This window comes from Chionomys nivalis, chromosome 1 (genome assembly GCF_950005125.1).
Source record: "Chionomys nivalis chromosome 1, mChiNiv1.1, whole genome shotgun sequence".
Taxonomy (NCBI): Eukaryota; Metazoa; Chordata; class Mammalia; order Rodentia; family Cricetidae; genus Chionomys; species Chionomys nivalis.
Genome location: NC_080086.1, coordinates 30,152,460 through 30,164,922, shown reverse-complemented (window position 1 = coordinate 30,164,922; position 12,463 = coordinate 30,152,460). Strand labels below are relative to the sequence as shown.

Below are 12,463 nucleotides of genomic sequence, written 5' to 3'. Positions count from 1 at the left end.
ATCTTTCAAGCTCCTGCACCTTATTTTAAATCAGAAAGTGATGAATACTAATACTTAATATTAAAATGATAAATTTCACTTGCAGGTACTTGGCTTTGGTCTTTAAAAGCTGGGCAGTGGTCCTTATGCCTTTAATCCCAGCACTTGGAAGGCAGAAACAGTAGGGTCTCTGTGAGTTTGAGGTCAGCCTGCTCTACAGAATGAGTTCCAGGACAGCCAGGATCATACAGAGAAACCCTGTCTTGAAAAAACAAAAACAAAAAAACAACAAGAACAAAAAAGCTTTGTAAGATAACTATACTAAATATTCTTTGAACTTATGGAGTTGGTAACAGAGGTGAAGAGATTTCTAGCATCTCTTTAATCTGCACATGTTTGGGCTTAACTGAGAAGATTTCAATTCGTATTTAAAAGAATAAAAAAAAGAAGGTAAACTTTTACCTTCCATCAGGATCATGCATCAGTGGTCAACATGATTCCTGTCCTTTTTTTTTTTTTAATTTTAATTTTAGATAGGGACTTGCTACACAGTCCATTCTGGCTTCAAATTTACAATCTTTGCTTCTCCCTCCACAGTATGGGAATCATGAACACCACCACTCCTAATGTCAGGGCAATGAGACAGCACTGATTATGATTGTGTATTGCAGTCTTAATATAGATGCTAATATAGAATAGATCTAAAAGAGGCAATTCTACCTGGGAGTTAATTTAAAATCTATAAAAACCCACTGCTGTCTCTATCTTTTTCTATAATTAACACAGGGACCCAAACTTCTGAGGGTAATAGTCAGCCAGGCCACTGAGTAGATGAGATATAAGAGAGACAAAGGAAAATGGACTGCGTGACAATCAGATCCAAAGCAGCAGAAAAACAAGGACAAGGAAGGAGTAAAGGTGTTACACACAAAGAGCCAAGCAGGGCGTACTCAGAAATCGGGTCCTCCTGCCACCAGGTTTGAATGTCACCTGCTCAGATGCACAGTTAAACTTCGCACAGCCTGTGAGAAGGGAAAAGGAAAGAACAGAGAGGAGAAGAGACAACACAACTACAAGATGTTAGCGCTTGAGGCTGGAGTGGTGACACACTGGATGGCATGTGGAAGAGGGAGATCTATAAGGAAGTCCATCTGTTGTATGAGACAGACACCAAGCCTCCCCCACTGGCAGAGATGAAGCTTTTTTCATTTGGAACGTTAACAACTTTGTGTTGTTTCTTACTAATTACTCCCATTAGTTGGGGGGGAAGGAAGGAGGGAAATTGAATGTCTAATTTCTATGAAATTGTGCTAGAAGCACTTAATTATCTGTAGGTCTGTCCTCCAATTCCTTTCTACCCAGACACCCAATCCATTACTTTTGTTTTGACTTTTTTGTTTCACTATTACAGCCCAATTTGGCCTCAGCCTCATGAGTACTAGAACTAAAGGAATGTTCCATAATGCCCAACTTTCCTTTCAATTCTAGTTTTATTCTTTTATTTTTTTTTTATTTATGTGTATGAGTGTTTTGCTTGAAGATAAGCCTGCACACTACATGTATTGCCCACAGAGAAGAGAACAGATCCCCTGGGATGGCTGTGAGCCTTCGTGTGGATGCTCTGAATGGAATCTAGGTCCTCTGCCAGAGTAGCCAGTGCTCTTAACCACTGATCTCTCCAGCCCCTCTTTCCAATTCTCACATAACTTTCAGTTTCAAAAGCTCTCTGTAACAGTAATGTTATGAGCAACAAAACTAAAACATTATTTTGGAAAGTAGAATATGGATTAAAAATTTGATCTTAGGGTACTCCTCTCTTGGGAGTCCCTCTAACTTTCTGGAATTTTCTTATTTTTTTCTTAATAAATCTATGTTCACAATGGACTAAAAAAAAATAGATTTTAGCGTTAATCATTTTAGTATGCTGCTACCATGCTTAGAATTTTAAAAGCAGATTGGCTAGGGCTGGGCAGTAGTGGCACAAGCCTTTAATCCTAGCACTTGGGAGGCAGAGGCAGAAGCAGAAGGATCTCTGAGTTCAAGGCCAGCCTGGTCTACAAGAGCTAGTTCTAAGATAGCTAAGGTTGTAACACAGAGAAATCCTGCCTCGAAAAAAATTAAAATAAAAAAAAAAAGCAGACTGGCAAAAAAAAAAAAAAAAAAAAAACCAAAAACAAAACAAACAAACAAACAAACAAAAAAAAAACAACTAGCAACGCCTCAGAATTTAGTCCAAAAAAGCTTGGCTTAGTGTTAAAGGTTATGGTCTAAATCATAAATAAGTTAATTCATACAGGCTGCACATGTAATGATCACCCTTTGAAAAGAAGCTATTTCAGAACTGAGTTTGATGATTTATACCTATAATTCTAGCACTTGGGAGGCTGAAGCAAGAGGATTGCTAGGAGGTCAACATTAGCTTGGACTCCACAGTGAGTTTCAGAACAGTCTACTCCAGGCTACAGAATGAGGTGCTGTCTACACAACAAGAACAACAACAAAACAACCCAAACAACAAGAAGCTATTTTACCACGTCTGGAAGCAAGGAGGTCAGTGACTCTAATCATTATGTGGCTTTCCTGCTCAGTCTCTTTCTATTCAGCTGATGACAGAAAGTTATTGACCTTGCTTTTGTTCTAAGTATGGAAGTATTTCTATTTTAATGTTTCTAGGCAATGGTGGTCACACTTTGAATTCTTACCTTGACCTGGAGCAGAAAGGCTTGGTACTGAAATGGCACCATCACTGGTGAAGGCTGAATAGAGGTTGTCACTAGAAGGAGATGGCTTAAGAGGCTGTAACAGCTGGTTGTGTCCAGTCTCTGGGGTGTTGCCTGGGGGGTGGAGGGTCTGCTGGGGGTGTAAGACTGACGTTCCGCTCTGACCAGACAGGTTACCTGGTGAAAAACATAGAGGTTTGAAGAAACATGGAGAAGGAACTAAGGATATATTTCAATTCACTAAGCAGCCATGAAATACTGGGCTTGATTCAGCACCACACAATCCAGGTGTGGTGGAGTATGTCTATAATCCCAGCATTTGGGAAGTATACGAAGAATGATCAGGAATTCAAGGTAATCCTTGACTACACAGTGAGTTTGAAGCCAGTCTGGGATTGTCTTCAATCAATCCATCAACCAACCAATCAATAAAACATCAAGAAAGAATAAGAAAAAAAAATACATTATATAAGCTTCCTAATATATTTATTGTTTCTGATTCCTCTTTCTCTTGAGTGGTAAATTTAAAAACAAAACAAAAACATACAAACTAATAAACAGACAAATTCTTATTGATATGAAGGTGAGAAGCAATAAGATGTTTATAGATATAAGTCTATGTATATGAATAGCTACTCAAGAATGATGACTTAAGATAGTGCAGAGCTCACTAGCTTGGTCAGAATGAAGTGTAAACTAGAACATGCAATAGATATGAAGATTCCATTTCTACTTCCATAGTTACATAGATATTAACACTGACTAATTAAAAAAAAAAAGCCTATTTCTAGGGTCAAAAGAGGTACGAAACACACCAGGTATAGAAGAGCCAAAGTAGAAATATTGGAAAGTCAAACTCCTAAAAAAAAAAGACACAGGGGGAAAGTCAAAATCCTTTGAAATTTAATTAAAAGTTAACAAATGTTCAACAACAGGTTATGAGAGAAAGAAACACAGAATGGCTGACTAGACTTGGCCCAGGGCTTCTCACCTGAAAGCTGTGGACTTTTATTGCCCAATGAGCTGCTGCGACTAGATTTACTGCCTTTGCTTTTGGTAGGTCTCCTTCTTCTCCCTGACAGAGGAGCAGCTGGGGGAATAATGACAGCTGGAGGAACCTTGCCCAGTTTGGTATACAAAGATTCAATTTCATGTTTCTGGCGACTCTGCAGGTCCTGAATTTCTTTAAGATGTCTATAAAAGATAACCAAATATGGATAAAAATATAGCCACTATTGTTCAAGTAAGAGTTAAATAATATTCCTAAATCTTCATTCAAGTGCTTATGTAGCTATGAACCCTTTTCTTAAATGTGCTGTGAGATTCTAGTTTGACAATTCATTTTGCTGATCTCTCTATATATACAAGGCACATTTCAGTAAACTCCTAGCCTAGATAACAGCATGTTAAAGAAAAAAAAAAAACTGAAGCCATACAAAGCATAGGTAAATTTGTTACTGTGATCCAGGTGATTAATAAAACTATAAACATAATTATACATTCATGTTATAGACTAACAAACAACCAAGAGTCCTTAGTTATTAACAGAACTGAAGAGATGGTTTAGTCATTAAGAGCACTCTGTCTTCTTGTAGAGGACCTCGATTCAGTTGCCAGCACTCACATCCCAGCTAACAACCATCTATGTAACTCAAATTTCAAAGAATGATACTGTCTTCTGTCCTCCATGGGCACCAGGCATGCACATGGTACACATATATACATGTAGGCAAAACATTTGTACACATAAATAAACATCTTTTTTTAAAGGTGTCACTAACAAAAATAATGTAACAATATAATGGTGCTAAGGAACCCCAAAACTAGAAATGCCATGGGTGCTGATGAATACAGGATAACCCAATGAATGATGAATCAGGTAATTGTAGCTTTTATGTATTATTTTCTGTTTAAAAGGAATGTGAGATCAGAATCTGTATAGAAATGTTTAAATACCGGACTTGAGATACAATATCTGCCACTATTTTACAGAAAAAAATTACTTACTTTTCTCTTAGTCGTCGCAGTTCTAACCTTAAGTCTTCATCTTCAATGTCCGACTCATTGTCACTACTCATGTAAGAGGAGTTGAATGAATGACTAAGGCTCTGACTTAGATTCTGGATGGGAAGGCTCTTTGAACACAGGTGAGGCGGAGACTGTGGACTACCTGACCCATCCTCTGCACCCCTACTAAGAAAGGCAGCCTCCAGGTCAGAAGAGGGCCCGTTCAGATGGGAAGGCTCTGCCAGCTCAGGCTTCTCCTTCTTTGGTATCACAACAGGACTAACAGTTTGTTCTGAATCTCTGAAAGGAGGAGAGGTCACTGGTCCCTCTTTTTTGAGTTCTGTGACCTTGTCCTCAGTTCTTGAAACAGAGAAACGACCTACTTTGTTTGCTGTAGTTGTCACCTGAAAACGTCCAACCTTGGTAGGCTGCCCAGTGTCTGACTTTGCTTCTGGGGCAGGTGTTTTCTGGATGCCATCTGGCACATCTGAGGAGATGCCAGGGATGGTTATTCCATTAGGCTCTGGCTTTACCAGGGTACTCTCTGGACTACTACTTGAAAGAACTGATGACTCTGATGTGCTAGATTCAAAATGAACGGACTTTGTATCTTCTGACCTATTTTTACGCTCTTTCTGAGCATCATCCGTTGTAACTGAAACCTGATGGAAAAGAGAATGAAGTATGATTAAAAATGATGTCCCTGGCTGGGGTAGTGGCAAATAACATTAATCCTAGCACACCAGAGGTAGAGGCAGATCTTGGTAAGTTCAAGGTTAGTGAGGTATTCTAGGCTTTCCAAGGCTATATAATAAAACCTTTTCTGAGAGAGAGAGAGAGAGAGAGAGAGAGAGAGAGAGAGAGAAAGCAGAAGAAGAAGGAGGAGGAGCAGAAGAAGAAGAAGAAGAAGAAGAAGAAGAAGAAGAAGAAGAAGAAGAAGAAGAAGAAGAAGAAGAAGAAGAAGAAGAAGAAGAAGAAGAAGAAGTTGTTGTTGTTCTTTATTTGTAGCATGGTCAGTCAAAAGAAGGATTGCTTCTGATATAACTCAGTTGGTAGAATGCTTGCCTAGTATGAAAGAGGCCCTTTGGTGAGATCCCCAGCACCAAGTAGACCAGGGTTGGTGATGCATGCCTGTTATCCCAGCACACTTGTGGGTGGGATGGGGCAGGGGATGAGAGTGAAAGGAGGATCAACTTATTTGCCAGTGAACCTGTGGAATTTCTTTTCATAGTCTCATCAATCATTGTAAAGTAAACTGAACACCTACTACAGAGACAGCACATCAGTACTGAGATGCACAGTCTCAGTGCCTGCTGAATTAATGATTCATTTTTACCTCTCAAATTCATGCCTCAGTCAAATTATAAATAACAGGTTACAGGATCATGAATGTTTCTTATGAATAAATTATACCCAACAATATTAAACTTCAGATTCGTGACAGGGCTTGTTCATCATATAAACTCAGTCCATTCCAAACTCTTAGAAGTTTGTGAATTAAGACTTATCACCTATAATTCCCAACTCCAAGGACTATCACCAAAATTATTTTGAAGTGGTTGTGAAAAGTTTCATTTGTACCATGAGCCAGAAAACTCACTGGTTAGACCAAGTGGGGAAATAAAAAGTAATATCATTTGATGTTGAATTCACTTGAGGACTGAATCCTAAGAAAAATATCTTAAATATGTAAACTATTTTAGGCATAAATATATATTACTTTTCTTAGTGTGTTGGAAAATTACTCTCATTTTATTTTTACTTTGAAAAAGGACCCCACTAAATTACAAGTATTGACTTGAATTCACTCTGTAATACCAGGAAGACCTTCTGCCTCTGGTTCCCAACCAAGTATCTGGAAACAAAGCCCATGCCACCAGGTTTGGCTAAAATTTTATTATATACCTTGGCCCCAATAGAGAGGATCAATGCAAGGAAAATGATAATCTTACCTGAAATCGTCCCATCTTAACAACACCAGCTCCTAAACTAGTTGCTAAGACATGGCCTTCAGTGGCTTGAGAAACAAAAAGACAGAAGCAAAATTAATATTTCTTTCAGTTTCTTTGCAATCCCACCAGAAATATGATATTAAAGATTCTTTTTCCACCCTTCAAGACTGTCTGCTACCCCAGGTTGACCATAAACTTGATCTTTCTGGGACAGTCTCCCAAGTGTTGTAATTACAGGTGTGCAAAACAGCTAAAGATTTGTTTTTAAAAATTTTAGTTATTACTATGGTTTGTTTATGATGTCTGCATGTGAGTATGGGCATGTACATGTGAGAGGAGAATTTTTTTTTTTTTTTTTTTTTGGTTTTTTCGAGACAGGGTTTCTCTGTGGCTTTGGAGCCTGTCCTGGAACTAGCTCTGTAGACCAGGCTGGTCTCGAACTCACAGAGATCCGCCTGCCTCTGCCTCCCGAGTGCTGGGATTAAAGGCGTGCGCCACCATCGCCTGGCAAAGAGGAGAACTTTTATGACTCAGCTCTCTATAGTGCAGATCCTGGAGACAGAATGCAGGTTGTCAGGCTTGTGAGGCAAGTACCTTTAACCATTGATTCACCTCACCAGGCAAGATCAGTTCGTTTGTTTGGTCACTCACTCACTCACTCACTCACTCACTCACTCACTCACACACTCACTCACTCATTAATGTTTTTCAAGATAGGGTTTTTCTGTGTAGTCCTAGCTGTCCTGAAACTCACAGAGATCTGCTTGCCTCTGCCTATCGAGTGCTGGGATTGAAGGCATGCACCACCAATGCCAGGGCAATTTGTATTTTTAAAAACACACAAACTATTTATTTATTGTGTGTGTATATGTATGCACACTTCACACAAGTATGAATGTGTGTGGAGGTTAGGATGACAACCTGTGGCAGTTGGATCTCTTTTCTCATCTCATGAGCTTGAAGCTCAAACTCAGGTGGCACTAGAAATTTCTGTCTGCCGAGCAAACATACTTGTAGGTGGAGGCTGCTTGTTCGTTTCCCAGCCACCCAGACCCAAAATAATCACACAGAAACTTTATTATTACAATACTGCTTGGCGTATTAGCTCATGATTCTTATTGGCTAGCTCTTATATCTTAAAATTAATCCATTTCTATTAATCTGTGTATTGTCACGTGGTTGTGGCCCACCATTAAGGTTCCATCTGGCATCAGGCATCTGTCTCCTACAGCAGCTACATGGCTTCTCCCTGACTCTGCCTACTCTCTCTCTATCTTTCCCAGCCTGGCTATATTCTGTTAAGCTATTAGCCGAAAGCAGCTTATTAACCAATGGCAATAAAACATATTTGCAGCATACAGAGGGAAATCCTACATCACATACTGGCCTTTCTTGATATTATAGATCTGTGGACTACAACTTTAACAGATATTACTAAATTGACTATAAGAAGCTTTCTCCAATGATACTGAGAAATGCTATTGCTTGTAGTTTTGTTTTGCATTTTTATTAAGTATTTTCATATTGCATGTCTTTAATCGCAGCATTCGGGAAGTAGAGGCAGACAGATCTGAGTTCAAGGCCAGTCTGTGAATTCCAGGACAGCCAGGGTTACACAGAGAAACCCTGTCTCAAAAAACAAAACAAAACAAAATTATTTCTTTGTATCATTTGTCAGTCTGTGTTGAATTTTAGGAACTCTTTATATTACATAGTGAGACTTTGTCTCATTAAACAACAAAAAAAGTATTTTCCCATTCTTTTACTCAAATGTTATTCTAAAAGACTACTACTGCCTACTCTGGGCTGTGTTTCAGATTTAGTAACTCGTTCCTAAATTAGAAAACTCTGACTCTGCTTACTACCCATTTTTACAAATACATTTTATTGGAACACAGCCAAGCTCCTCCATTTATATATTATGAATTACTGTTAGTTTGAAGTATGATTTTAGAGACTGGTGACTTGAAAAGCCTTTTAAAAAAAAGTTTCAATTGGGCATGGTAGCAAATTATAATTATAGCACTCAGAAGGTGGAAGCAGGAGAATCAGAAGTTCAAGGTAATTCTTAGCTATGTAGTAAGTTTCAGGCTACTCTAGGCTACATAAGGCCCTTCCTATTAAAAACAAACAAACAAGAAAACAAACCAAACGGTTCTGGACTCTGTTCTAGACAGTTGAGAGGAAAAGGATAAATCTGTGTTCTTTAGTATTTCAGGAGGTTTTACTATTGTTTTTGAGTGTGCCTCAACTACACAGAAAAATAGGTTTATGATATTTTCATACATATATATATACTTTTATAATTTTATACTGATATTTTCTGTAGTGATATTTCATAAAGTTTCATTTGTGTTTCATTTAAAATTTTAACTTGACTTGGCTTTTCCAACTAAACTGTATTTCTACACAGTGTTACAAATGTAGATTACCTGTAAATTGACTACCCTCCCTCTTTCTTCCCTCTTGAGACAGTGTCTAGCTTTGTAGCCAGGCTTACTTCTGGCCTTCTGCTAAAAATTATTCTGCCTCTGCATACTGAGTGCTAGGATTCCAGAGGCACACCACTACACTTGGGCTTGCAAACTACTTTTTATAAATATACTTACATTTTAAAATTAATCTCTTATAGCAAGGTTCTTGCCTAGCTAATAACAAATGATTTTTATGCTATGAAACCATACAATGCTTATTATATGTACTTCTTCATCCCAATAATCATTCAAGACTCATTAATCAACTAAAATTTCCTGCTTTAGATACTAGATAACTAATATTTCCTCCTCATTCAGGAAACCACACAAATGTTATATCTAATAGTCTAAAGTGCACAACATTCTCAAAAATTTATCTTTTAAAAAGTAAACAGTCAGGCAGTGGTGGCGCATACCTTTAATCCCAGCACTCAGGAGGCCGAAACAGGTGGATGGATCTCTGTGAACTCAAGGCCAGCCTGATCTACAGAGTGAGAGTTCCAGGACAGGCTCCAAAGCTACAGAGAACCCCCTGCTCCGCTCTCCCTCCCTCTCCCTCCCTCTCCCTCCCCCCACCTTTCTCTCTCTGTGTGTAAACTATATCAATTATCAATTACAGGTAGAATTTGGCTTGATAAAATGAAAATAAGAAGGAGTGTCTCACCATCCTTTTGAGGCTGTGTTCCTGCTTCTGTAACTGCTGTTGAAGCCATCGTGGACACAGGCTGCAAAACACATACACACAGATACCACAGAATCTTCAGTTTTAATCATTCTTACAACTTTTGCCTTGTCACTTTTTCTCTGGTCTATGTAAAATGGCAGAAAGATAGTATATATGAAGAGATACTTTTGTTTATGTAGTGTTTTTTTTTCTTTTACAACCTAAAGGTCTATATCAAGAGGCAGCTTTTAAGAAGAAACATTGGATCTTAACTCTTTACTGCTTTCTCTTACCTACTTTACTGCTTAACTCTTTACTACCTTTTTACTCACAGAATTTAAAAAAGAAAAAAAGAATGCCAGCAGAACCAAGAAAAAGGCACTGGATTCCCCAAAGGTTGAGTTACGTACCTTTTCATATGTAAGTTTATTTTTTTATAGCACTTGTCAGTCTGTGTTGAATTTTAGGAACTCTTTATATTACACAGTGAGACTTTGTCTCATAAATCAAAACAAAAAGTATTTTCCTATTCTTTTTCTCAACATCATTCTAAAAGACTACTACTTCCTACTCTGGGTTGTGAGCTGCTAGGAACTGAACTGTGGTCTTCTCCAAGAGCAGCAAGTGTACTTAACTGCTGAGCCATCTCTCCAGTCCCTTTAACAAGATATTTAAATAGTATAGTTTAGATATTTACTGAAATATATATGGTTTTTTTTTTTTTTTTTTTTTTTTTGGAACAGGGTTTCTCTGTGTAGTGTTGGCTGTCCTGAAATTTGCTCTGTATACCAGGCTAGCCTTCAACTCTGATCCCCCTGCCTGCCTCCCATGTGCTCGGATTGAAGGCCTGTAATACTACGGCCTGGTTGGAAAGTAGTTTTAACCAAAATATTGTCACAGGCGTTTAACCTCTTCCGAAGCTTAAATACAAAATTAGTAAAATCAATCTGCAATATAATCTACCAAGAGGTAAAGAAATAAAACAAAATAAGCATCTCTGATATATTGAGTTAATCTTTCAATAGTCTGTGCCATTTCTGTTGACAATGACTGAATAGGAAGACTTAAGGTATTAATCATCTATATTATAGTTTGTGCTCTAGAAAACAATTTGAAGAGATTTTTTTCAAGGCTTTAAAAACTTACACCAACAGCAGATGTCACTGTAATAGTCTCTGGACTAAGTGTTCTTCTCAATTGAGCATCAAGATCCTCTAATGGTTGCTGGGACTAAACAAAAAACAGTTACAGTATGGTAAGTTGTTTAGTAGCTTCAGTCACTATATATAACTAGTTTACATATAACACATTATTTTATGCTTTAGATCACAACACAGTATTTGCCGTAGTGTAACACGACAATTTATCAGGTTGTCAGTTTATCAGTCCTTATGGATTTATACTTTTGTAGATTCAAAAATGATCTTATCTTCTATGCTTAATGTTAGGGAATTTACTGTCTTCTATCTAAAAACACATTCTGAAAAGTGTATCACCAATTGTTAGATTATTTACCATTTTCATATTCTTTCTTTTTTAAAAAACATTTTTCTTTGCTGTGTAGTTCAGGCAAGCCATCAAGGTACAGTAATATTCCTGGTTTAGTCTTGTGGGGGCTTTTACTGCACTGTCTGGCTCTTAATTTCATACATCTTTCTGGGAACTGCTTTTGAATAAGATAGCACTGACACATTCAGTCATTATCAAGGGTATTCCATCCTTCAGATTTTAAGATGTGTACTTCCTTTTCTCACCGATGACAGTAAGGAGGTACTATGCCTCACTGGTGTACAACTCAAGTGCCTTCTACCTTTCGTATAAACTTATTGTTTTTCTTTCCTATATGCAGACTTTTATGCATTAACTCCACATATTTCTCATTACACTTTATCTTCCCTTAGAAATTTGGATGCTGAATTATGTGTCTTACTATGCTTCCCAGGTTGGTCTCAAATTCCTGGGTTCAAGTGATACTCCCACACCATAGTGCCAGGCTTCTGAATACATGTTTCTAATGAGAAACAGGTTAAAAATTCATTCCCAATTTATAGACTTTTCCATTACACATCCTTTTCTCTTGAAATTTTATGGCTGGTCTGGTAGAGTGTGTTCTCTGTTGGGAGTTCATATCCTTGTAGCAAGTTCCTTACCCTAACATATCTATAGAAAATAAGGAACAAAGTAGTAAAAATAAATTCATACTGGATTTCTAATGTAAGTAATGTGTCATAATTTTCTGACATATAATTAAAAATGAATTACAAATATCATTTCAAATTTACTTGCTGTCTCATGTCAGAAGCTTTTTCATGTTTACAATGGATTCAGAACAAGTGCTTTCTTGATGAGAATCTTTAAAGCATTGGTAGCAGAGCAGTAGGGAAAGTAAAAACTAAAATTTATAAGTAGGTATAACTACATGATACTTCAATTATTTCACTAATGAAAGAAAGACTAAACACATAAGGAATTACTCATGTGGTTTCCACCCTTCCCTCTGGACACAAACTTGGCTTTGTAGGCCAGGTGTCCTCATACCCACAAATCTTTTGCTTGACTCACCCAAGTGGTGGAATTATAGACCTCTTCTACCAAGACTGCTTATGCATGGCTCCTTTCTTTAAACAGAATGAACACTGAATTTTAAGAAAGTAAAAAACTCTCAGG

The 12,463-nt window shown here is 37.6% G+C and overlaps 1 protein-coding gene across 17 annotated transcripts in view; it reads right to left on the bottom strand.

Annotated features, from left to right (window-relative positions):
• The window catches only part of Wnk1 (WNK lysine deficient protein kinase 1), a 124,488-nt gene that overhangs the window by 8,149 nt on the left and 103,876 nt on the right, over positions 1-12,463 (bottom strand). For 8 of the 17 annotated variants that reach the window (XM_057777615.1, XM_057777631.1, XM_057777674.1 and 5 more), the window contains 7 exons: positions 10,943-11,026; positions 9,797-9,857; positions 6,659-6,723; positions 4,707-5,368; positions 3,691-3,893; positions 2,682-2,876; positions 909-1,001 (listed from right to left, as the gene is read on the bottom strand). In XM_057777615.1, the coding sequence (XP_057633598.1) occupies positions 909-1,001; positions 2,682-2,876; positions 3,691-3,893; positions 4,707-5,368; positions 6,659-6,723; positions 9,797-9,857; positions 10,943-11,026 (1,363 nt within the window). The remainder of the gene's footprint in view (positions 1-908; positions 1,002-2,681; positions 2,877-3,690; positions 3,894-4,706; positions 5,369-6,658; positions 6,724-9,796; positions 9,858-10,942; positions 11,027-12,463) is intronic. The other 9 variants (XM_057777637.1, XM_057777646.1, XM_057777684.1 and 6 more) reach the window with 2 other exon arrangements.